Source organism: Colias eurytheme, chromosome 30 (assembly GCF_061535395.1).
Source record: "Colias eurytheme isolate Ceu_HAF_F1 chromosome 30, ilColEury1 Martin Lab GWU primary, whole genome shotgun sequence".
In the NCBI taxonomy this organism is placed as follows: Eukaryota; Metazoa; Arthropoda; class Insecta; order Lepidoptera; family Pieridae; genus Colias; species Colias eurytheme.
In genome coordinates, this window is record NC_143009.1 from 4,476,715 (window position 1) to 4,503,003 (window position 26,289).

General features: G+C 34.5%; 1 protein-coding gene across 1 annotated transcript; it reads right to left on the minus strand.

Moving 5' to 3' along the window:
* Nucleotides 1–7,050: 7,050 nt before the first annotated feature.
* LOC149895807 (uncharacterized) lies at nucleotides 7,051–25,329 on the minus strand. The gene is made up of 9 exons (XM_090118605.1): nucleotides 25,195–25,329; nucleotides 17,367–17,661; nucleotides 16,195–16,367; nucleotides 15,276–15,385; nucleotides 14,225–14,335; nucleotides 13,312–13,472; nucleotides 9,089–9,134; nucleotides 8,001–8,586; nucleotides 7,051–7,402 (listed from the first exon to the last, which is right to left on the minus strand). The coding sequence occupies exons 2-9, from the start codon at nucleotides 17,436–17,438 to the stop codon at nucleotides 7,093–7,095; spliced, it is 1,569 nt and encodes a 522-aa protein (XP_089974731.1). The 5' UTR covers nucleotides 17,439–17,661; nucleotides 25,195–25,329; the 3' UTR covers nucleotides 7,051–7,092.
* Between the last annotated feature and the right edge of the window lie 960 nt (nucleotides 25,330–26,289).

Here is a 26,289-nt window from a genome sequence, read left to right on the forward strand (position 1 = left end):
ATTCGACCATATTTAATTGGGACATTTCAATTAAGTACATACTCAATACTATTATTTTTTACTTAATAGTTTATATTTTTAAGTTATTTTATACCATATCAAAAATGGCGGTAAGTACAAGGCCATTAAAAAAGTTATAATTAACAAATCATTTTTTGGTTAAAAAGATATAAACTTTTATAAACGGCTCTTAATTGTCCTAATGTTTATTAAGTATTGCTTTATTATAAAAAAATAGGATTTCTATGGCAAACAAACGTTTAAGTTTAAACTTCATAAATAATATTTTATTAAAGTATTGTGGTGTTAAATTGTTGATCACGACTCTACGTTTTAGAATAGTGTCATATAAATAATAAAATTTAATAAAGAAAATAATTTGTTAAATTATTATAAGTTATGAGCACATAGACCTAACAACATCCTTGCAAATTACTGTTTTTAGCATTACGACACTGACAGATGTCAAAGTAATGTCAATTTTGACGATGATGGGCGGGAAAAATAACAACTAGTACAAATAACAATGCAAAAAATATTTAAAATGCTGCAACTATATAAAATATGTAATTTTTTTCATTTTATATGTTTCTCGTTGTTAAACTTTGCAAATACGTGGCTAGGCAAAAAAGCCTTCATATATTACACATCTAAATTACACCTAACAATAAATTACATAAAATACATTTTTGGCATATTAAGTACAAGTTGACTTAGGCAGACTTAAATGGCGTATCAAACATAAATGCATACAAATAATATTTATATATAGACTTACAAAGCTTCGTCGAATCTCTCCGATCTTGTTTCGGACATTAAATCCAATGGATCTAATATTTGCGTCGGTCTACTCGTGCCACGCCGTCCTTTAGAAAATTGACTCTTAATGTCGTACTTTTCCATCCAATTTCGCAAAGTTTTCCTTGGCACCCCATACTTGTTCGAAGCCGCGTACACACTGTACCCCTTTTTGACAGCTATCAACGCGTCCCTGAGGTGTTGCGACGAATATTGCTTGTAGGATTTCTCTTGGAACACGTCAGTTTCTATATTGACTATCGCGTTAGGCCGCCTGCCAACGAGCCGTGGTCTCGCGTGAACGTTAATCGGGATGCCGTCCATATCGATAAAATGCCGCGTCACAATTTCCGTCGACGTCCGCACACCTGCAAGCGAGGAGAAGAAACAGCCCTTTAGTTACTTTTTTTTTGGCAGAAATAGCTTTTTGTCGAGTGGCAACACTGAAATGTCATTTTGACAGTTCGCGGGCGGGACGCAGGGCGTTTCTTTTCCTGGCTTCCTACAGGACAGGGGTGGGTTGTGCGCGCGTAAAAAGCAAGGAAAAGACGCTCTAGGTGATTAATTTCTGGTTTTTGAAGTGAAACTTTTTTAGGCGAGTTGAAAGTGACATTTCAAGGTCGCGTCATGCAATACAGTCGACGATTTTGGTATTTATAAATCAATAATGCCCAAGAAGTTTCACTTCTGACACGTGTGCTCGGCACACACGCTGTTTTTATATTCGATTTTAATAATTTAATTGGGTATTGATAGAAATTTAATGTCGGAAATAGACATTTAAGTTCTATTATCATTTAAACGGTAGGGTAAGACATGCACAATATTTTGTAGTATATAGATGCGATAAATTATTTTATAATGCAATTTAAAGTTGATTTTATTTATAGCTTCATAATGATATTAACAATAATTCAAAAACTTGTAATAAAGGCAATTTAAATTTTTAATCTGGCTGGAGGCTAGCATTCAGATTTCTGTAGTGGAAAACGCGATCCATTATACCACCTGCACAGTAGTATGTATATTTACATAAAAAAAATTAGCAACTAGACATACAATAGAATAAAAAATCTTAATAGAAACTAAAAAGGTTTCAATATCAGTAATAAATATCATGTCAATACGATAATTTATGCTAGCAGTAGTAAAGAATACTCAAATCATCTAAAAACAACGGGTTTCCACAGGTAAAACCGCGAGGCACAATTAGCCCTTCAATAAAAACCAATTTTTGCGTATATATTTATTTATTCCCGTTACATAACATACAATAACATTTATTCGGGCAGACACAAATACATTTTAAAACCTTAACACAAATTGGTGTATTACCAATAAACGATATATATAAAATAAATTACATACATACCCTATGATTTATATGAAACCGACATTATTATATTTAAAATAAAAACAAAAATAAAATCAACGATACTTTTATAGGTATTAAGTACAAAATAAGGCAAAAATAATTAATACTGCGCAAACATTAAAGTTATACTATTGTTAAGGATTTTAATTATAACTGTAACTGTAATTATAACTCTGTGTCAGACAGAGATGCAAGATAGTATTTCGATATATCCATCCCTGTCTTTCACGATATAATACAGGTCTTAAAAACTTTTACTGTGAACATTTAAAAATATATATTGCAACATACCATGGTATCTATAAGGATCTTTGGTCAAAACGAAATAGCTGATAATATTTTTTTTTAATGTGGCAATAATTAATAATTAAAATCCCATAAAACAATAGACATTAAATAATACATATAATAATATTATCTACATATAACTTACATACTAATATAAGTATACAAAATACATACTAAATAGGCACTTCTTGGATAGGGCAAAGATTTTTCTACCAAATATTTGTTACTGGCAACACTTTTTTTTAATTTGACACAATATTTAGTAGAAACATCGACTAACGCCCTGAAATAGAAACTAATAAAAAAACCTATTTAGATATAAAAGTGCTAAAGAAATAGGAACACGGGGTATAGTTTTATGACCTTATTAGCAAATAATAGTTGAATACGAAGGCATTATACAATTTCTATCTTCAAGTACTGATTGGCCTTTTAAAACACAACGACGTTACTGGACTATTTATGAAATAATTACTTTGGTTTGAAGTTCAAAATTTTGACACAACGATATTTATAGTTTATTTAGTTCATTAAAATGATTTGAAAACTTCTATGGACCACAGATAATATACGGAACTAGGTAAAGCAAAATTTTAGCGCAAGGCCCCATTATATATGTTGTAGATTAAAACTTTGGTAGTAGCATTAAACATAAAAGAATTTGGTAAATTGGTATAATTGAGACTTGTTTTTTCTTTGTAGATACTTAAATGATACAAAATGATGGAATATTATCATAATTGAAAACAAAAATTTAAAGAAACACTGCCACAAGTCATTTTGTTTAATATATGATCTGTGATTGTATTGTAAAATAATTGTTGATGTTGAGGCCGTCTTGTATGAACTGAATGAAATGTAGGAACAAAGGAAATAATATTGCATTTCTTTGTAATAAAGATAATTTGGTTTCAATAAAATAAAGAATAGATTTTAGAAATATATATGGGGGGTTTTATTACTTATGTTCTTTGCAATTTTCTTTGGTTTCATTTAGCCATATAAGACATATCAAATATTTATATAAGAAAGGGCTAGACGGTTGCTGGTAAAACTATAACTTTTAAAGGATTACGGTCATTTATAAATTTAAAATCATAAAGAATTTCTAAAATACAGTTTTTGCTATGTTTTTATGTAATATTATATATTAGTAGTCGTTGATTTCAAGGCCTTTCATATCTAGTTTCTATATTTCATCTAAGTGTAATCTACAGTCACTAGTTAACGCGTTAAAAGGCAACTGTTTGATTGCACATAGACAACACAGAAACCCTAAACTAAACCGACTTAACAAATTGCTAACACCTAATTAAGTACAATATTAAATTAAATAATTTATAAGCCACTCTGTTTCAGCGGCCAGACATTTCAAACATATAAAACATTAAGAGCCAGTTTCACAACTTGCTGATAAAGTAATTGATAGCAAAGAGCAACTATGGAGTTTCTTGCCGGTTCTTCTCCATAGATACTGCTTTCCGAATCGGTGATAAATGTTAAAAATATGTATTGACGATTCGATTGTGCTTCTAAAAGAAGTCAAATTGAATAAATAAATGTTTGAGTTTGAGTTTATAGTCTACACTTTCTGACTCACATTTTCGTACATGATTTGTCATTTTAACTGACAGATAAACAGCTAAAATACATATCCCGAAATTTATATTCCGTGTTTTTAAAGCATTCAAATGGTTTATAAATATATTATTTAAATTTTAAATAATAAATAAAACCGATCAATTATAAAATTCAGAAGTCGTGAAACTGTCTATTAATGTTCCAACGTTCCTTTCAACGGAGGCCGCTGTTTCAATTAATAATTAATAAAAACTACAATAATTATTAACATACTAAGAATTTAAGTCTTTTTTATTCCGACGGACACAGTCCCAACAAGCACGCGTTTCAAGGCCAATATTTTAATTCACATTTACCTAATTTATAATTATAATTAACATTATTATATAAGCGAATAACTACGATTAAATAACGACAACGTAAAAATGCCGAAACTACCAAAATGGTAGTTTTTTTTTTCACCTGGCAATAATTATCAAGCTATGGTATTGCACGAAGAAGCATCATATATGTGTATTGGATAGAGTAATTGTTTAAATTTCACACGATTATTAATTTAAGATTTAAAAAGTAAATAAAACGTTTATTTTGATTTATCTATTTTTCATAGAAAACCTGATCTCTTTTTGATGTTAATGTCACGTAGATTTAAAAATAAAATTATGTGATTATATTCAACCAAACGACTTTTTGAAATCTATAAGAATCAGGCAAACATAAAATTGAAGATCAAATTTCTACCATTTACTACTATCCAGTACAACAAAAAATAAAAACAATTCAAACTCTTTGGAGAATATTGCGTGTTTAAAATAAATATAACTTTGAAATTAATGTAAATAAATATCCATCTTTGGCAGTCAACTTGCGAGTTAGCTAGATCGTATAATTTTCATATAAATTATTAACATGATTTCATTATGGGTGTAGCTAGATATAAAACAATAAGTATTTTCTACAAATACTTATCTTTTTAACTTTTTTGAGTTGGTAGAAAAGGCAAATCTAATATGAAAAGTTTATATTAAGCAAAATGAACGGTAAAAATGTTTCAAAAATCGTGCTTTAATCTCTAATCGCTGTTTATTGTGAAGAGGGTCAGAGGTTTCTACCAATGAATTTAGTAGAAATTGAAAATCAATGAATTTTAAATATAAATCATCAGCTATGGAAATTTCAGTTCTTATTTTTTTACAGAAAATACTTATTTTTATTTTCCTTCATAATTTTTAAACTGAAACTTCAACTAATACGCATATAAATATTATTTAAAAAGGCACTAAACCTAGCTACACCCAAAACCATTCAATAAGCGACCTTAAAACTTAGCTCATAGCGTTTATTATAAGATGACACACTTTGGTATTAGATTTCTCAAATAGAAAGAAAGGTATCTTCTTTCTTTTAAATAAATAAAACTTTTTGGCTTTATACCACATAATAAGGCAGTTCTTTGGACGAAGATAACATATAGTTAAGTGTACCTCATAAATTGCCAGGGTAAAATAATATTTGGCAAAATATGGGGGAAATTGTTGGCAACACTTTTATTAGGGACAATTTCCAAAAATCGCGAAATTTAAGTCTAGTAAGTTTTATGTAAGTGAAAAATAATTTTAGAGAAGAAATAACTATTCTATAATGCATATTAAGTAAAATGTTTGTTAAATTCTTTGACTCGTAGAAACATTTTTCAGTTTTAATATTTATAAACTTGCGGCCTTACTAATAAAAAGTTAAACAATGGATAAATTTCTACCATTTTCTACCATAGTTGTGTTCTGCTCTTGCTCACATGAAACGTCAATCATAAAAACGAGACAGGTTATTGCAATAACTAATCTATTACAAAGCGAATGGGTAACATTTTAGGTGTTTTAAGTACTGACATAGTTATTAGTAGCTAAAATCATTTTTTTTTCAAATATGTTTAAAATTTGTAATAATCAGGAATTGATACTATATCTTGGTTTAAAGAAGTTTGTCAACAGGAAGAATAAGGAAAAAATATTGTTTTTACATATTAATGAAAATAATAATTTTCTCTACAATAATATTCGCGATACTTGGAAACTGTATTTGTTTCAATCGACATTATCTATTATGCAGACACATAAATATATAATACTCAAGAATTAAGTTAAAAACCGTAAAATAGCATACATCATTTTTGATGCTATTTTTCACAGAACGACGATACATGTAAATTGATTTTTGAAAGATTATAGTTCAGTTTCATATTTAATAGTTTATTTAAAACTTTTTGACTATATTTTCATGCTTTATCTGTATTTTTAACTCACAGTTAAGCTCAAACACATTGTTTTAAAAATCAGTTAAAATAATTGTATTTTTCTTGCTAAAAAAATCAGATTAATCATCAACAAACCTACATAACAATATTTAGTATCCAAATTGTGTAAAAAAACTTCTGGTCCGGGAGCCAGCAGCAGATTTTATGACCAAGTTCCTCTCAAGCGGTAATTAGTAAAATGCATCAAAGTATAGTATTATGAAGCCTCGTGAACGTCAGCTGGAGCTCGGTTGGGGGGAAGAGCGGTTGTAGCCTCCCGTATCAGCTGACGGTTTTTCCACCAAGATACAGCCAGCTGACATATATATTTATCCACAGTTACATATAAGCTATCATCAGGTAAATTTTTGTTTGAGAGGAAATAACGGAAAATAAATTTTTCTTTAAATTTAACTTTCATGTTCGAGACACCAGCTGACGTATAATACACCATGTTGTAACCAGCTGACTATTTTTTTTCGTTGAGATATTGGGTTAGCTACAATTTGACAAATTTTTAGCTGAGAGGAAATGAATGAATGAATGTATTTTTTTTCCTATGTGCGTGGGAGGCTACAACCGCTCACCCCCCCAACCGAGCGCCAGCTGACGTTCACGAGGCTTTATAATACTATACTCTCATGCGTCTGACGAATTATCTCTTGAGAGGAAATAGTTAACCAAATTTGCACCTGGCTCCCTAACCATTCATTTTTTCCCAAAAAATCCCCAAAAATCAATTCACACGGCAACACTATCACTCGTGCATTGACATATCTAACGCAGTGTTGCCCTTCTGCGTCCCATTTCTCCCCTCATCTTCACTAGACACTTGCGTGAACGACAGGAAATGCTTGCCAAAATCCATTTCCGCGTCATAACTCGCTTCCGGTTCGCTTTTTTCGTAATTTTGCGTTTCCGGATTGTCAGTTTTGAATTCGCGTTGTTTTTTGCTGTTTTCCACGAATTGTTTTAATTGTTGCGGCATCGGGAAGGAGGATTTAATGTGGCATCGCTTCATCCAGTTACGAAGGGATTTTCGGGGTACTTTGTGCGTTTGGGCCGCTCTGTAAGTTAAAAATCATAAAATAAACTATTATATTTATTATATGATAATACAGATTATACAGATTATATTTATTTTATATGAAACATTGAGTTATTACATGGACAAGAAGTGACACAATCAAATAATTATTATAATATGGAAAAATTTTTAATATTTTTATCTTATTCAAGAAATATCTGCATACAAATTTAACAGGATATCGAACCTTGGAGCACTATAGAAATCACTCCTAAACTACATATAAATAATGCATCGACCAATCTTATCAGTTTACGAAATTAAACAAGTAATTAATTTAATTTTAAAAGTGTATTCTACCTCTACGCACATTAAGAAAAATACCATAGTGTCCAAATTTTTAAAATCAAAATACCCTCCTTCCAATAAAAAAAAGACGGGTTGCACTGGGGGAGTGCCGGCAGAAGTGAAAACTTGATTATTAACGTTGAGCATGTTTGATATTTTGGAATGGTATCCGTCTTACGCTTTTTCGATCAGGTCACGTGTCCTGACGCGAGTTTAAGATTTTATACCCATTACAGAAAAAGTACTCAACTCCGCTAAAGAAGTTTTCACTTCAATAAGAAAGAACTTACCTATAAATACTGCCTCCCTTCTTAACATCCATAAGAGCGGCCCACATAGCCTCGTTCGAATAACGTCGGTTCGGGTTAAATTTACCCATCATTACCCTTTCCAAATCCTTCCTCGACAAACCGGAAGAACTCACTTCCTTTCCCTCCAAAAACTGATCTAAATCCGCTTTCAGCACCGTATCACCTATATCCACATTTTTATCCTTGAAAATCGGCGGTCTACCCCGCCTCCGTATCGCTTTCTCCCCGATTTTCGGGAAAATTTCCTTAGTGGCAACATCCTTGCGTATCAGTTCGACTTCGGATTTCGAGTTTTTTGCCTCTTTTTTCTTCGTCTGATTAGCTTTTAGGAGGGAAACTTCCAATTCACCGTTTTGTTCGAGCCACGATTTATAATAATCATTCTCTATGGATTTCTGTATAAAGTCTTCGTTCATATTCATGCCATATTTCGAGAATTCATTTTGTATTTCCGTCGCGTTCATTTTGGACAATCTATTTATATATTCCGAATTAGCTAGATTCTGCAGTTTTGTTTGAAAGAACAGTTCGCTCTCTGGTTTGACTCGTATATACGGTTTCTGAGCTGCAATCAGACAGTTAAACAAACATTAGAACCCAATTTACTTTTCACATGAACCATGAATGCAGCAATGACAAATGACATGTCTGTAAGATATAAATAAATAAAATATAATCAATGCAAAAAAATACTAAAAAAACCGCGGCATTTTCAAACATCGAACGCTACAACATTCATGGTTCACATTTCTACCAAAAACTACTAAATTCAACAGTGTTGTAGTACTAAAAAAAATGGCCTACCTTACAGACTGTCATTAAATGGTCAATGCAATTCACAATATGATCTTCACTCACGTATTATTTCACGATTTTTTTTAATCACACACATAATAATATATCGAATAACCGCGAAATTATTGACAAAGAAAAATTAATAAAAAAAAAACAATATTTTTTTAAACAAAACAAAAAAGCAAGTGACGAATGAAGTCACATTGCAAATAAACATTGTAATTAAAGAAATGAAAAAATAAATAAAAAATAAATATCTATAAAAAACTTACCAGATGTCTGTCCTAAACTACTGCCGGGTTTACTCGTTTCCTCTTCCTGTAAATATATAACATTTTCGTATAAAATAAAACAATTATTATTATTTATGAAGCTTCTCTTTAAATTATTAACCAATTAAGAAAATGAGGGGTTCCCTTTTCATAATATGTAAATCAGAACTATGTCATTTATGATTTTTAAAAATATTTTTTTAAGTAAAATTTTCGTATCTCAAAAAACAATGCAGGTTACATGAATATCAGTTCATGAAGAATTATCTATATATATAAAACTCAAAGGTGACTGATATAGTGATCTATCAACGCACAGCCCCAACCACTGGACGTATCGGCCTGAAATTTGGCATGCAGGTAGATGTTAGGACGTAGGCATCCGCTAAGAAAGGATTTTAGAAAATTCATCCCCTAAAGGGGTAAAATAGGGAATGAAAACTTATACCATGAATAAATTTTCATTCTTTTCCACGCAAGCGAAGCTGCGGGCAACAGCTAGTTATAATATATAAAGCTACACTACCACTGACTGACTGACTGACATCGCTTTTCTCGGAAACTACGTGGAAAGTGGGGGGGATTTTGACGTGATCGTGTAGAGGTACTCCCAGTGACCACCGGAAAAATATAGCGAACTCGAGCACCTTCCAATACACAGTACACCCCTGGTGGTGCGCTGAAACGGTGCCACTTGGAGGGGGGGTGTCTGAACAAAAAATGCTCAGAACTGGTGGCGATTACCAGGGGTGGTGGAAAAATGGGGATTTTCGCGAAAACAAGATGGCCGCCGTACTTTGCCAAAATCGCCGTTTATGAATCCTTACGTCTCAAATTTGGCACACGTGCTCTGTTCGAGCCGGCGAATTGATCGGTGCCCCGTTCGAGTGGCTCCGGGCCCCAGTTTCCAACTTCCATACAACGTAAAATCCAACGGCCCGCGGAAACGGTGCGAGTTGAGTGGGGGGTCCCGGAACTAAAAATGATCACCACCCTGGGACGCTACCAGGGAGCCATAGTGGGACGCTCGATTTTGGAATTTTTCCATTTTTGGCGCAAACATAAAAACGTAAATTTAGACGAGGTGGCGCAACGGAGAAATACACCAATGATGCATTCATACTCGCCCAGCTCCCAGGATATCCAGAAAAATACGAAATCTTAAACTTTCCCTCATCTCGCGAAGACGGTCAACGGCCCGCGCAAACGGTAGCAGCTACATCTGGGGTGCTCAAACTAAACTTGTAGTAGACCTCGAGCAATTACCACAGATAGTGAAAAAAATTCAAAATGGCGGAAAAAATGGCCGCCGCCATACAAATGCTAAAATGGCCGTCGCTGGTCCGATCGAGCTGAAACTTGGCACAGGAGCTTTAATCGAGCCTCACATTACGTTAGAATACTCATCATCGAGTTTCCATCGCTGGTTTCCGAGTTTCATACAACGCGAAATTCGACGGCTCTCCGAAACGGCGCCAGATAGGTGGGGGGTGTAGAACTAAAAAATGATCAGGAAGATGGGGCGCTACCAGGGCAATGGAGAAATTTCAAATTGGACGCAATTTTTTTTTCAAAAATGGCCAATTTTTCAAAGCAAGATGGTGGCGCTGGTTACTTCATGATCGGTCTGAAAATTGATTTCTGTTCTCTAATCGGCCAGATTTACAAAACTGCATACTCAGAATTTCTCTCCGACCCTCGGTTTCCATTTTCCATACATCACGAAATTCAACGGCTCTCTGAACCGGTGGCAGGTAGGTCGGGGTCGCCGAAGTAAAAAATGCTTCAAAACCTGGTCCGCTTCCAGGCATATAAAAATTTTTGGTAAGAAGCGAAATTTTTTTTTTCGAAAATTTTGTATGGAAATTTCCATAGTAGGAAGGGTAATTGAATAGCAACGGCAAAAGACGGCGCCGCGGGCTGCTTGCTGCCCACGCACCACGCAACCTCGAAGGTCAACAGCCTCCCGGAGTAGAAAATATTTATTAACTTTTGAACTACCGCACTAGCCAAGCGAGCGAAGCGAGCAAGTCACGTCAGCAGCCGGCGTAAATATTCAAAGAAGAAGCGAGGAGCGAAGCGACGAGCGAGTTAGGTTAACTTTTGAACTACTGCACTAGCCAAGCGAGCGAAGCGAGCAAGTCACGTCAGCGGCCGGCGTAAATATACAAAGAAGTAGCAAGGAGCGAAGCGACGAGCCAGTTAGGTTAATTTTTGAACTACCGCACTAGCCAAGCGAGCGAAGCGAGCAAGTCACGTCAGCGGCCGGCGTAAATACTCAAAGAAGTAGCGAGGAGCGAAGCGACGAGCGAGTTAGGTTACTTTTGAACTACCGCACTAGCCAAGCGAGCGAAGCGAGCAAGTCACGTCAGCGGCCGGCGTAAATATACAAAGAAGTAGCGAGGAGCGAAGCGACGAGCCAGTTAGGTTAATTTTTGAACTACCGCACTAGCCAAGCGAGCGAAGCGAGCAAGTCACGTCAGCGGCCGGCGTAAATACTCAAAGAAGTAGCGAGGAGCGAAGCGACGAGCGAGTTAGGTTACTTTTGAACTACCGCACTAGCCAAGCGAGCGAAGCGAGCAAGTCACGTCAGCGGCCGGCGTAAATATTCAAATAGGTAGCGAGGAGCGAAGCGACGAGCGTGTTAAGTAAACTCTTGAACAGTTTATTATGAAAAGTCACTGCCCGCTATCGATTAGATACCTCAAATTCGGGGATCACATTTCAAGAATTTAACCAATATTTGAATAAGTAATTTATAAACAGTTTCGACTGACTGTAGAATCGCTGTTAGCAGATGTAACAAATGGACAGGAAATTCAAATGCATTTTCAAATGACTGAAGATTTCTGCCCTGGGATGAGCCGCGAGCTGCTTGCAGCTCGCGCACCACGCACCCTCGACGGTAGACAGCCCCCCGGAATAGAAAATATTTGAATGGGAAATTTATAAGCACTTGCGATTGACTGTGGAATCGCTGTTAGCAGATATTAACAAATTGACGGGGAATTTTTATGCATTTTCAACTGACTGAAGATTTCTGCCCTGGGATGCTTCGCGGGCTGCTTGCAGCCCGCGCACCATGCACCCTCGAAGGTGGGCAGCCTCCCGAAGTGGAAAATACTTGAATGGAGAATTTATAAGCATTACCGACTGACTGTAGAATCGCTGTTAGCAGATGTAACAAATGGACAGGAAATTCGAATGCATTTTCAAATGACTGCCCTATTGCTTCAACCCAGAGGCAAAAGAGGCTCGCGGGCTGCTTGCAGCCCGCGCACCACGCACCCTCGAAGGTCGACAGCATTTCAAAATAGAAAATATTTGAATTGGGAATTTATAAGCACTTCCGATTGACTGTGGAATCGCTGTTGGCAAATAATAACAAATTGACGGGGGATTTTGATGCATTTTCAAATGACTGCCCTATTGCTTCAACCCAGGGGCAAAAGGGGCTCGCGGGCTGCTTGCAGCCCGCGCACAACGCACCAGCTAGTTTATATATAAGATCTTTAATTAATCAACAAAAAACACACTTTGAATAGTTTATTTTTACATAATAATATATTGCGGTCGACGGTTAATCGATATTCGACGTTTTCACTCTCTTGTTCATCATGAGTCATGAGTGAATGAATGACGTGTGAATGAGTGACGTGTATAATATACAGGGTGTCCCACTGTTGGTATACTAAGCTCAAAGGAGGTTATAGTTTTGCATACGCTGAGTACGTAAAAAATACTTTAAAATTCCAGACGCATTTTTTTCAAATAGATGAATTCTTAAAACTCTATGTGTACACGCCTAACAAGCAACCCGCCCACTTTGCCACCCGCACGTGAGCTATCGTTTAAGATTATGTTTTCATAGACAAAATGCTCACATTAGCGAAGCGGTATATGCCGGCTGCGCGACGCTAGAAAAGAAAACATGGATTTTCAGGAAAAATTTTTGACGTAATTTTGTTGTTTAAGTATTTTTTACGTGATCAGTGTATGCAAAACTACAAGTCCCTTCGCGCTAAGTATACCAATAGTGGGACACCCTGTATAGTAGAACGAATTTACACAAGTGTGAAATAGTCAACCATACGTCTTACAACTGCAGAGTCAAATTTGACATATCAACTCACAACTCCGCCCAATTCAACACACTAACTCACAATTTCGACACACTAACTCACAACTCACTCACAATTTCCACGCTCTCACTCACTACTCACCTCCTGATATTCCCCGTGGTCCGGTTCCAAATCGCCATAGTACAATCCATCCTCCTCTACGGTTTCCTCTTTGACGTCACTCCTGTCCCTTTCCCTTTCTTCGGATTTACGCTTTTTGGGCCCGTTCGTTGTGAGCGTTTTTTGTTGTTGTTGTTGTACGCCTGTGGGTGAAAAGTTATATTTTTTATATATAGCTGGAGTTCTTTATAATCAACTTTCTTAACACTAGAAAGACGGTACAATCTACCTATATTCAAAGACGCACATAGGTATTATGACAGCTACTATGTTGATAGCTATACTAAAAAAAATTACACTGAAGTAATAAGTAATATACAGAATGTTATTAAAATGAATTAAAAAGTTTTTAGTTTTCAAATTTATTGATTAGATCTTTTAACTGTACTACATATTACCCGAAATTACTAAACTAGTATAAAACAGTCACTTCCCGCTGCCTGTCCCTATGCATGCTCGGATCTTCGTTTTTTGAAGTGAAACTTCCTTAGGCAAATAGAGAGTAAAATTTCAAGGTCTGGTCATGGTAGGTAAGAGCTAGCGCGCACGAGCAACTTTGTCTCCGCAACTATTTTGTCTCTCCCATCAATTTGTATGGGGAGTTGCGTCGCTACGTGCGCGCACTTTCATACTAGCCCATAGGTGGGAGAGACAAAATAGTTGCGGAGACAAAATAGTTGCGGAGACAAAGTTGCTCGTGCGCGCACTGTCTTATAGTCCCATGACTATTGTCAAGCGACAATTTTGGTATCTTTCAATCTTGCCAAAGAAGTTTCACTTCTGACACGTGTGCTCGACACACACGTTATTTTTTTTTGGTACCTACAGTGGTTTTCGAGGATAATTGTAGCATAATCATTTATTAAATTTAAAATCGTAAGTACAATAATCTCACCATTATTAGTATCCCGCTGAGCGTGAGCAAGCAACGCTTCACTCGCAACTGTATAGTCTTTATTATCTGTTTTCAGTTCGGAAATACCGCCTGGATCGCTTGAACACAGTCCTGGAAATACAATAATAAATAGATATAGGTATCAATACTCATATAATAAAGAGGAAAGGTTTGTATGTATGTATGGTTTTCACGCATAAACTACTGAACCGATTATAATGAAATTTAGCACGCATATAGAGGGTAACTTGGATTAACACATAGGATAGGTTTTATCCCGGAAATCCCACGGGAACGGGAACTATGCGGGTATTCCTTTGAAAACGCGGGCGAAAAGCTAGGTAGTAGATAAATATGAAGTAAAAATAACAAATAATTAAGATTTTATTTTGTTAAAATTCCATCCTATACTTGTGTGATATAAAACTATGGGATGGAAATTAAAATGAGTGAGATATAATATGTTTGTTTTTGTTTATTTCTTTTACAGTATAATCTCATCAATTTTAACGAGACGGTAAATAAAAACAAATTTGACTGTGATAAAAAAATTATAAAGGGGAAATATTTATTGTTTGTTACGATTAAACTCAAAATCTATTTTAAAAGTTATTTTTTCATAAGGCTACAGCCTCACCAATTACATATAGTTTTACTAATAAAATGTTACCCATTCGCTTTGCAATGGATTAGTTATTGCAATAACCTGTCTTGTTTTATGATTGACGTTTCATGTGAGCAAGAGCAGGACACAGCTATGGTAGAAAATGGTAGAAATTTATCCATTGTTTAACTTTTCATTAGTAAGGCCGTTAATCTATATTTTTTTTTAATCGGACTAGTCTTTTATGGTGTTCTTCTTTGTACTATTTCTGATCTTACATTGGCAGCGCAATCTATATAGAGGTAAAAAGAACTAAACGCAGACGGTATTGAACAATTTTTAGTACTTCTATGAATTCTTTTAGTACTATGCCTAATTAATTTACACAAAAAAAATTAATTTACACAAAATAATTCAAAATATTCAAACAAATAATTTCTTACATACCTCGTATTTGCAGCGCCTCAGCGGACTTCAGTAGGCTCGGCAGTTCTTCTTGGGTCACATTAACTTCGCCCTTATACATGAAGTCGACTAGAGCCTGCATTTCACTAAACCTGGAATACAAAGAAAAAGAGTTATTTATTTTAATAAATTTTAAATTAAATTAAATTAGCTTCTCTTATCAATTATTGGATGACAACTAGTTGACCAGACAGATTAGTTAAATAATATTTTCGTAAAGTTACAAGTAATTTGTGTTTTTACGTGCAATTTTAACTATAAGACGTCAAGCTGACATACAAACACATACGTTTACATGTCTTGAGTAAAGTACCTATAAAATATTACATAAGAAGGTTCTAGCAAGACAAGACTTTGCTGAAATTTTGCGTATAAACAGTTTATAATCTGCACAATAACATTTTATTAATAATTTCATAGCATAATATAATTTAAGGGTACATCGGCAGCTCTCTAAAGGCCGCTGGCGACCCATCAAGCATGTTTTTAACTGCTGTTATCAGCAAGCGCGGGAACACTGCTTGTGGGATGTACACATAATCCTATATCGTATCGCACATAAGAGCGAGCGTAAATAAATCGAATGATAGGCCACCTGTCTTCTCATTTTTTTTGAAGTGAAAACTTCTTTAGCGGCGTTGGGTATAAAATCTTAAACTCGCGTCAGGACACGTGACCTGATCGAAAAAGCGTAAGACGGATGGATATCAAACATGCTCAACGTTAATAATCAAGTTTTCACTTCTGCCGGCGCTCCCGGAGTGTAACCCGTCTTTTTTTGTTTAAGATCGTTGTTATCCTAAAAGGGCTTTTGTAACGTAGCCGAGCTTTAAACCTATAGTAAAATAAGTGTTTTTTATCCCACTATTTCCCACCCTTTCCCCATAGCTTCCAACCCCACCTCATATCACGCATCAGCACGATGGGATGCTTGCACGGGTTCTGCAGCAGCAGTCGCTCGAGATACGCAGAGCAGGCGGACAACACTAGCTTGTGACAACGAAGCTGGCGCGACTCACACGCAAGCGTTACGTCCGCGAACTGCTCGGTAAGAAGCAGCCGGGGGAACACTGACTGTGGATGAGATATACATATACATACATACATATACACATTTACGTAATAACCTGCCAGCACATTTATCACTTATAAATAAATAAATACTTCGGGACAATTTTCACACACTACTACTACTACTAAGCTTTCGCTTGTGTTATAGAAACCAGATGGCTGATAAACATACATTATGATTTAAAAAAAATACTTATATAGATAATTAACACCCAGACGCAGAGAAAACATCTATGTTCATCACACAAATATTTGCCCCGGGTGGGAATCGAACCCACGACCTCAGGCTTGGAAGGCAGGGCCACTACCAACCAAGCCAACCGGTCAGTCAACATACATAGATATACACATTTACGTAATAACCTGCCAGGGCATATTCTTCACATATACATCAGAATAACGCATAATCTATAGAAATTTGTAAATATATATTTACATAAACGACTTTACTATACACAAAACTCACAATCCTATTTAAAGCTCTAGAAATTAAAGGTGGATCAATCAATCACGGATCATCGTCAGAGCAAAGTTGTATAAAACGTAAATTCAAATTAACAACTTATTTCGTGGCAGTAATGTTCAAACTCTACTGTATACGCTCATTAGAAAACTCTGCGTAGCCTGCGTAGTCAGAGTTTTGCTTCGGACAACTTTTAAGCTTGATTGTGAGTTTTTAAATAAATAAATAATTTGATTGTGAGTTGTAAACAAACGATTAACCAATATTTAACGATTGGTGATTCATTTTTTTATAAGATAATTATCGTTAAAATAAAAGGTAAAGAATTGCCTGCAAGTATCATTTCAAATATGTACTCTAAATACCAATATTTTAAGTTTTATACATAACGAAAACATTTTTTCCTGAATGAGAGTAAATTATAACACGTAGATAAATTTACGACTACCCGCAAAATCAACATTAATGAAAACCAAAACAAAATAGCCATATAATTATTAAACAACTTATATTATTGTAGGATAATATAAAAAACTCACCTGTAAATTAGTATGATAAGAATTCCACCGCACACAAAACTGCTGCGGCGGCAGCGCCATCTTGTCGTCCATAAGCACAGATTATATAAAATTTACTTTTTTAAAAACATAACTAACTATATCTTTGGCCGATAGACAATCAGTCAATTGCACAGGTCCACCAAAAAGGTTATCACAGATTATTTATAAAAATACGCAGATATTATAAGTAGGTATAATATAATAAGTACAAAGAATACTTAGTAGAAACTTTTTAGACTAGATTTCATTAAATACTGGATCTCTGCGCGATTATCTGAAACAAGAAAAAGTCAATTATTTCAACCATCATTACTTTACTATACTTTCCTTGCCTACTAATATTCTAAACGTTTGTGAGGGTACATGTATGTGTACTGTATAGATGTTTGTTTCTCTTTAACACGAAAGCATTGAACAGTTTTTAATGAAAAATTTTAAAAATATTCTACATTCCTCCAAATATCCGTAAAGATTTTTTCAAAAGCTTATAAATTTATGAAAGGCTATCTACTTAGTTGATATATTGAAAAACTAACACGTAGTGTCCTACATAAAGTTAAATTCAACTTCTGTCAATCTATCTGTCTGTATATCACTTGACTCTGATGCAAATTGCAAATTGAACTTTTATGCATAAAAATCTTCAAAAAGCAAGTTCCAAATAAATGTGACTAAGTAGATACGTACATAAAAATCACATTAAATTCCATAACATACATTCACATCGTTCAAAAACATCAAATGCAAGTCGCTAAAATAAAGACCTTAGAACAAGCCAGCCATATCGATTTTTAAACAATTCGTTACTTTTACAAGGGGAAGTTTCGATCATCTATCTCTTTCGCGCACGCTAATTAATTATCTGTACTCTTCTTTCGTTACAAAAACATTGTATAAAACAACATAAGGATTTATGTTGTAGTAGGATTACTAATATTATAAATGCAAAAGTTTGAGAGGATAGATGGATGTTTGTTACACTTTCACGCAAATACTACTGAACCGATTACAATGAAATTTGGTATGTAGTAGGTAGCTGAAGACCCAATATAACACATAGGCGTTTTATCCCAGAAATAAAACTGCTTCAATGATTTCCGAAAATTGTCTTGTCGCAACCGGGAATCAAACCAACTAAAATCTGTTGAAATTACACGTAATTTGCAAGTTAGTTTTCGGAAATATTTGCATGCAGTTTTCTTTCAAAAAAATGTAATGTCTGCTTTGGGTATAATTTAAATTTTTGAAGTGGGACTTCTTAAGCGCGTTGTGAGTAAAATTTTTGGTCGCGTCATGGCAATACCGTCACCTCATGGAGTAAGGCAGGCGACGATTTTGGAATCTCGCCAAAGAAGTTTCACTTCTGACACGTGTGCTCGGCACACACGCTCTTTTTTCTATCCTCAAAATTAAGGGTACTTTCCGTCCAGTGGTTGATTAGCTCCAACCTGTATATAATTATAGAATTTGGGTATCGAATCCACTAATACATTGTGCAATGTGCATAATTTAAAACCTTTACACCTACAAGACTTAGACCATTTACTTAATGATCTAAGCTACAAGACAATCATCAAATGAAAATATCTTACTTCTTCAACTTATTCTATCTCTGTACCAAATTTCATGCAGATCCGATCAGCTGTTTTTGCGTGAAAGTTTAACAAACATACACAATTACACACACACATTCCTACAATCTTCTTATATATAAAAATGAATCGCAAAATGTGTTGGTAAGCGCATAACTTGAGAACGGCTGAACCGATTTCGATAATTCTTTTTTTATTATATGCCTTGAAGTACGACGATGGTTCTTATGTAGAGAAAACGTAAATATTATGTACCACGGGCGAAGCCGGGGAGGACCGCTAGTATCTTTATAATTTTTTTCTTACAAACCGCGCTTATAATGTTAGCAGCTTATTTTAAATTGAATTCGAAAACTTTTTTTTAATTTTTGAGGATTTTATTTTTTATATTTTTCTACTTAAGTATCATATAATGTCTAAAGTTTGTTTTTCTTATGTCAGCTATGAGAGTTTACGCCCTCACTTTATAAGAAAAAAAAAATGTCAAAAATGTTGGCGCCAATTTAAAACGTGAAAATTTTCGCGCCTATTTTCCCTTTCTATTTCATCAAAAATATACATAGCATCACATACCTATCAATTCCCTATACTTCTTTACAATAATTTCAAACATTCGGGTCTACCATAAACCGTTTATACACGTCTGGCCTCAAATTGTATCCCGAAATAGCGCCAGTACGGACCCCCGCGCGCGCTATATGCGTCCCTAGGGGTCAACGCCCGGACCCCTCCGTGCTTTTTTACTCTTAGTCTAGTTAATCGTATTTCAATCGAAGACACTTTTTCAGAATCTAATGTAGGTACTTTGAATATCTCTATCTCTTATATATAAAATTCTCGTGTCACAATGTTAGTCTGCATACTCCTCCGAAACGGGTGGACCGATTCTCATGAAATTTTCTGTGCATATCGGGTAAGTCTGAGAATCGGCCAACATCTATTTTTCATATGTACCACGGGCGAAGCCGGGGTGGACCGCTAGTACCTATATAAAAAGCAGCCTATCTATACTAATATTATAAAGCTGAAGAGTTTGTTTGAACGCGCTAATATCAGGAACTACTGGTCCGACTGGAAATATTATTTCGGTGTTAGATAGCCCATTTATCGAGGAAGGCTATAAGGCTATATATCATCACAATAAAACCAACAAGAGCGGAGCCACGCGAATGAAACCGCGGGGCTAGCTAGTATAATATAAACGCAAATGTGACTGACTGATCTATCAATGCACAGCCCAAACTACTGCACAGATCGGGTTGAAATTTGTACCATGAAAATTAATTTGACCACGCGTGCGAAGCTGCGGGCAAAAGCTAGTTATGTACCCACCTACGAGGCCTAATATAAAAATTAAAAACTATATCATTATCCGAAAACATACCTTTGTATGTTTTGTCTGTATGTTTTCACTGCAGAATCCGCTGAACGCATTTGCTATAAAAATGTTCATCAAGTAATCTTACAAAACGTAACTAGGTACACTACATATTTTTTAAGTGAAACTTCTTTATCGGGGTTGGAAAAAAATTTAGTGTAACATTTTTTCGTTACGCGTGACATTTTTCCGTTACGCGCCATCTTTTTCTTATCCCTACCACGCGTGATTCGACGTATTTCTGTAAAGTTGCATATAGTAAATTATTTTTTAAAAAATAAGGTCATAAAGAAGTTGCACTTCTTATGTGTGTACATTAGTACACGCACACATATTTTTTCTGACAAAAAAGAGTTGTAAGAGCGTGAAATGTCACTGTTTCACTCTCCTCTAAATGGTTATTGTATAACGTAAAAATAATAAATATAATACTCACGATTACGATTTTTTCGTAGGTACCTACAGCTACGTCGAACAAAATATTCTTTAAAATTGTAATTTTGGTGAAAAGAAAAATTTTATAACATGATAGGTACCTTGAAAATTTTATAACATGATTGACCACACATTTAAGATATTATAAACAAAAATAGAAGTAGTTACTGCTTTCACGCAAAAATAGGTAGGTACCTACTACCTACCTACTGTAGCGATTTGGCTGAAACTTATTACGATAGAAAGATTATGACCTAGTTTATCGTTTGGGATATCTCTTATCGTGATCTAAGTAAGCGTTACTTGAGAAATAGTACAGCGAATTACATACATAGGTATGTCATTTTATATGACCCACAGAACCTTAAATCTATATACTAATATTATAAAGCTGAAGAGTTTGTTTGTTTGTTTGTTTGAACGCGCTAATCTCGGAAACTACTGGTCCGATTTGAAAAATTCTTTCAGTGTTAGATAGCCCATTTATCGTGTGCGTCAGGATTGCTCCGCCAAGTTATCAAATCAGAAAATGGTTTCAGCCAAAAATTTGTCAATATTTGTCAAAATCGAAAGAAACAAACCCCGTATTTGTCAAAGCAGAAATAAAGAAGTTATAAGCGTTTTAAGTTGGCCGCGCAATCCTGACGTCAAGGACTGCGCGGCCACGGAGATCTCAGCAACTACTTGGGATAGAGAAATAATTCCTTTTGTCAACTCAAGTCTGTATTTGTCAAGATTTGTCGAAAAATGAATCAAAGCTCTATATCAATATTATAATTAAATATTCGCCTTGAAAGTCATGGCCGCGCAGTCCTTGATTTGCTATTTTGTTTTTAGTATTTTTTTTATTAAAATTGAAGACTTCATATAGTATAGGAGTTAAAAGGAGAAAGGTCTTAATTTGTCGAAACTGACAAAAGCTTTAAAATACGACTAAAGTGTAATTAAACAGACGAAATCAATTTAAAACACAAAACTCGTGGCCGCGCAGTCCTGACGTTACTTTAAACCATGATATCTCAATAACTATAGTAGCTAGGATTTTGCTGTAGACGTCCATATAATCCTTATATTAACCCCATTAAAATGACATATCCTTTTACCCTCAACACTGTTTGGGACGCGAGTAATCTCAAGAATTATGTTACCCCATACAATGTTCTAGTAGAGTGACCATAATGTCGATTTGTTTTTAATCTTTGTCAAACTGGCTATGACAGCACAGTTCAAGGGCATTCTGTTCTGTTAGTCAAAAACTTAAATAAAATACTAAATAAGACGAAATAAAAAACTTGTTTAATATTTGAATATTTTTATTCATTGCACAAATATAAAGATTTCAAAAATCAACAAAATCATTATTCTTCAACTTTAAATGTTTTAATATTTTTTACAGATAAATCAGTAAAATTACTATTTTAACATTATTCTAAGTTGGTCTCTTCGGCCGCACTACAGGAGTATCGACGCGAGTTTGCCTATTGCGCTCTCTTTCTAATATTGCTTTTCATTCGCACATATTTCAGTGCATGCATAAATTCTACCCCATCAAGAAGAAAACATGTGTTTATACCGTTAAATTTAGATATAATTAATATTTTCACCATCAGTAACTTGGAAGATTCTATTATTATTCATGATTGGGAAAACAAGCAATGCAGAAAATGCAATGAAGTAGTTCTATTTCATTATACCTTGTCAAAAATTGTTACAATCGATTTAAATGGCACGCAAATGGTGTTTTTACATGAGGTACCTAAAAGTATAATAATTAAACAAAACATTTATAAATTATTAGGTGCCGTAGAATATGTTCCTCCAATACTTGGAACAATAGGGCATTATAAGTGTCATATTATAAGAAATAGCGGAATGCTTTGTTACGACGATAACAAGAGTAAATTAGAAGAGAGTACAAACGATTCTGTATATATCCATTTTTTAACTTATGTTTTAGTAGAGGTGTAAGAGCCGATGAAAAACATTTACTTAAAGTTGAAGAATAATGATTTTGTTGATTTTTGAAATCTTTATATTTGTGCAATGAATAAAAATATTCAAATATTAAACAAGTTTTTTATTTCGTCTTATTTAGTATTTTATTTAAGTTTTTGACTAACAGAACAGAATGCCCTTGAACTGTGCTGTCATAGCCAGTTTGACAAAGATTAAAAACAAATCGAAATTATGGTCACTCTACTAGAACATTGTATGGGGTAACATAATTCTTGAGATTACTCGCGTCCCAAACAGTGTTGAGGGTAAAAGGATATGTCATTTTAATGGGGTTAATATAAGGATTATATGGACGTCTACAGCAAAATCCTAGCTACTATAGTTATTGAGATATCATGGTTTAAAGTAACGTCAGGACTGCGCGGCCACGAGTTTTGTGTTTTAAATTGATTTCGTCTGTTTAATTACACTTTAGTCGTATTTTAAAGCTTTTGTCAGTTTCGACAAATTAAGACCTTTCTCCTTTTAACTCCTATACTATATGAAGTCTTCAATTTTAATAAAAAAAATACTAAAAACAAAATAGCAAATCAAGGACTGCGCGGCCATGACTTTCAAGGCGAATATTTAATTATAATATTGATATAGAGCTTTGATTCATTTTTCGACAAATCTTGACAAATACAGACTTGAGTTGACAAAAGGAATTATTTCTCTATCCCAAGTAGTTGCTGAGATCTCCGTGGCCGCGCAGTCCTTGACGTCAGGATTGCGCGGCCAACTTAAAACGCTTATAACTTCTTTATTTCTGCTTTGACAAATACGGGGTTTGTTTCTTTCGATTTTGACAAATATTGACAAATTTTTGGCTGAAACCATTTTCTGATTTGATAACTTGGCGGAGCAATCCTGACGCACACCATTTATCGAGGAAGGTTATAGGCTATATATCATCACGCTACGACCAACAGGAGTGGAGCCACGCGGGTGAAACCACGTGGAGCAGCTAGTTATTAAATATAGAGTACGACGTACGTACCTACATCTTAACTTTGTAATATTTATGTAATGTTTATTCTTATATGTGCTCTTTTTCATTGTTTATTTTTTACAATAGTAGAAATATTTTACGAAATATGTTACGTAACATAAAATTTCCTTTCATAAAAATAACAAGAAAATAACAGATCAACAACGGCCTATCTTTAATTTTTTCAGTTTAAAAAAAAAATTAATTAGGTTTGTATTAAGATCTATTTAGGTACCTAACTATGTAATAATGTGACCGGTGACGCCTTATGTCATTGCATATTTGTTTTGTTTTGACCGTTGACGTAGACTGAAGAATCAGCTTCCAAAACCTACGTCACAATTTTGGAAGTTGCAAAACATAACTAAATACGGTACCTATTTAAATTTTAGGCGCCATATATGTACCTGTAAATTTATACGTACAGCTCTTCGCTCAGTTTTCTTTTTTAAATTATTTGGCCACATGCAATATTAAAAAATTTACAAATTGAAATAAATAATATGAAGGTACGGTACCTACCTATCTATCTTGAATGTATTACGCACGCCTTATCTTCAAGGGTCTGCAAACTAATTTTATCTGAGAAATGATCTTAGATAGTTACATTTTTAGGTCCCTATTCCATATCTAATCGCAAGTTATAAGGCCTCGTAAGCATTCGGTTTGGTCATCACTGATAAAAAAATGTTATTCGAAATTTAAATTTTTGCGCTTTTAATAATTATTGGCCGTCAATATTTTGGCAATTAAAAAAAAACAACAGGCAAAGAAAACTCACCAAAGAGGCATATTTTATAAACGCCGGCACACAAAATTGTAAACTTGCATCACGTTTGGATGTTTAATGGTTTAAATGAACATTGAGCGCAGCATTTGGCCGATCCCAAAATAGTGTAAGGCCCCAAGTAATGTTATAAACACCACTGACTCACACACGCAAGAGTCCAAATAAAAAAAAATCAATATTTATACAATTACTCAAGCCTATGTTTAGAAAAGGTCTCGATACGTCAAGAGAAAAATGGTCGACGAACAATTAATGTGCTGAAAAATGTGACTTCATGAACACAAATATAGAAAATCTATTAAAATGCACAAGTACTTACAAACTCGCCGAGCGCTACCACTTTACGTATGCAATTAGCCGCGTCTGATGTTTTTTAACGATGAAAAATCAATAATTTTTAAGAGCACGAAATTGTTCATATTTTTCCATCGCGGGACCCCGCTTTTCTCTCTCAGAAGTCAGAAAAACCTATCAAGAAAACTGTGCAAGAGCGAGATGCATACATGTCGCAAATTGTAAATAATGACATGGAATCATAACAAACGAGAGAGATAGCAAATAGCCTCTAGGACTCTAAATATTATTACGTAATTATACAAATGATGGACGTAAAACTTATTACTTACCGATCGCAGCAATATTTTAAGGTATAAATGTTTACATTTAGTAATTTATATGCGTTTATAACATCGCGATTGCATCTTGACGGCGAGCGATCATCCGTCAAACGAACGCCATTTGCAAAAGCGTGCGGTCAACTATGAACTAATGTCGTGCACGGTGCAAGTTATGACATTATTGACATTAGATTCAGTATGTTGCTAGTGTATATCGTGAAAAACTCAACTGAATTTCATTAAATTTATTTTGTATTTTACAATAAGTTTTAATTTAAATGTAGTATAATTTCTCGTAAAAGGTAATTTATCGGGTGTCAAATTAATATTTTATAAGTAGCTACTTTGAAGTCTATGTTTCTGTTTAAGAATGGATGGATAATTTTTCAGATTCACTTGGTTGTTTGAAATACTTATTTAATCTATTGGTTGTCCATGTCGTTTGTAATCATCAAGGTAATCATACTTTTTATGATGCACTTTAGCAGCTGTCAGAAAGCTTCTAGGCCAGTAGAAATCGACACTAAAAAACCCTAAATTCGCAAAGCACGATGTAGATTTGAATTTTTGGTATGTTGTTTGGATCAGTTAGGGTGATGTAAATCCCAATTTGCAACTTCGAAAAAGTTGTGCTCGCTGCGCACCACGTGATAAACTGCGAAAATTTTGGACTTTTTTCACTTTTTGCTCTAAAAGTCATAAACTATGCGTTTCCGACAAGTATGATTCAGTACATAAATTAAGGTTATTAAATTTGCAACAATTTAAGCCTAACCGCAGCTCTCTAAACCTTATAACAACTAAGCTGTGGCCTTTCAAAGATAGTCAGTTTTTCCCGAAAATTTCAAAATTTTAGTTTTGCTCCCGTTTGAACCAAAATATTGGCAAAAACCGCTCGTTCTATGAGAAAGTCGTATAATAAAGTTGTAGTGCATTTAATTTTCTTTCATTAGAGCATAGAACAAAGTCTGTGAGACAAATAGTTCACTCACAATATCTGAAAAACAAAAAGAAGGTAGAAATAGATTTTTAAAGAATTGAAACTGAGGGCATATAAAATCATAAAAAGGATAATACTTTTTCATTTGCAGGATTCGAATGGCC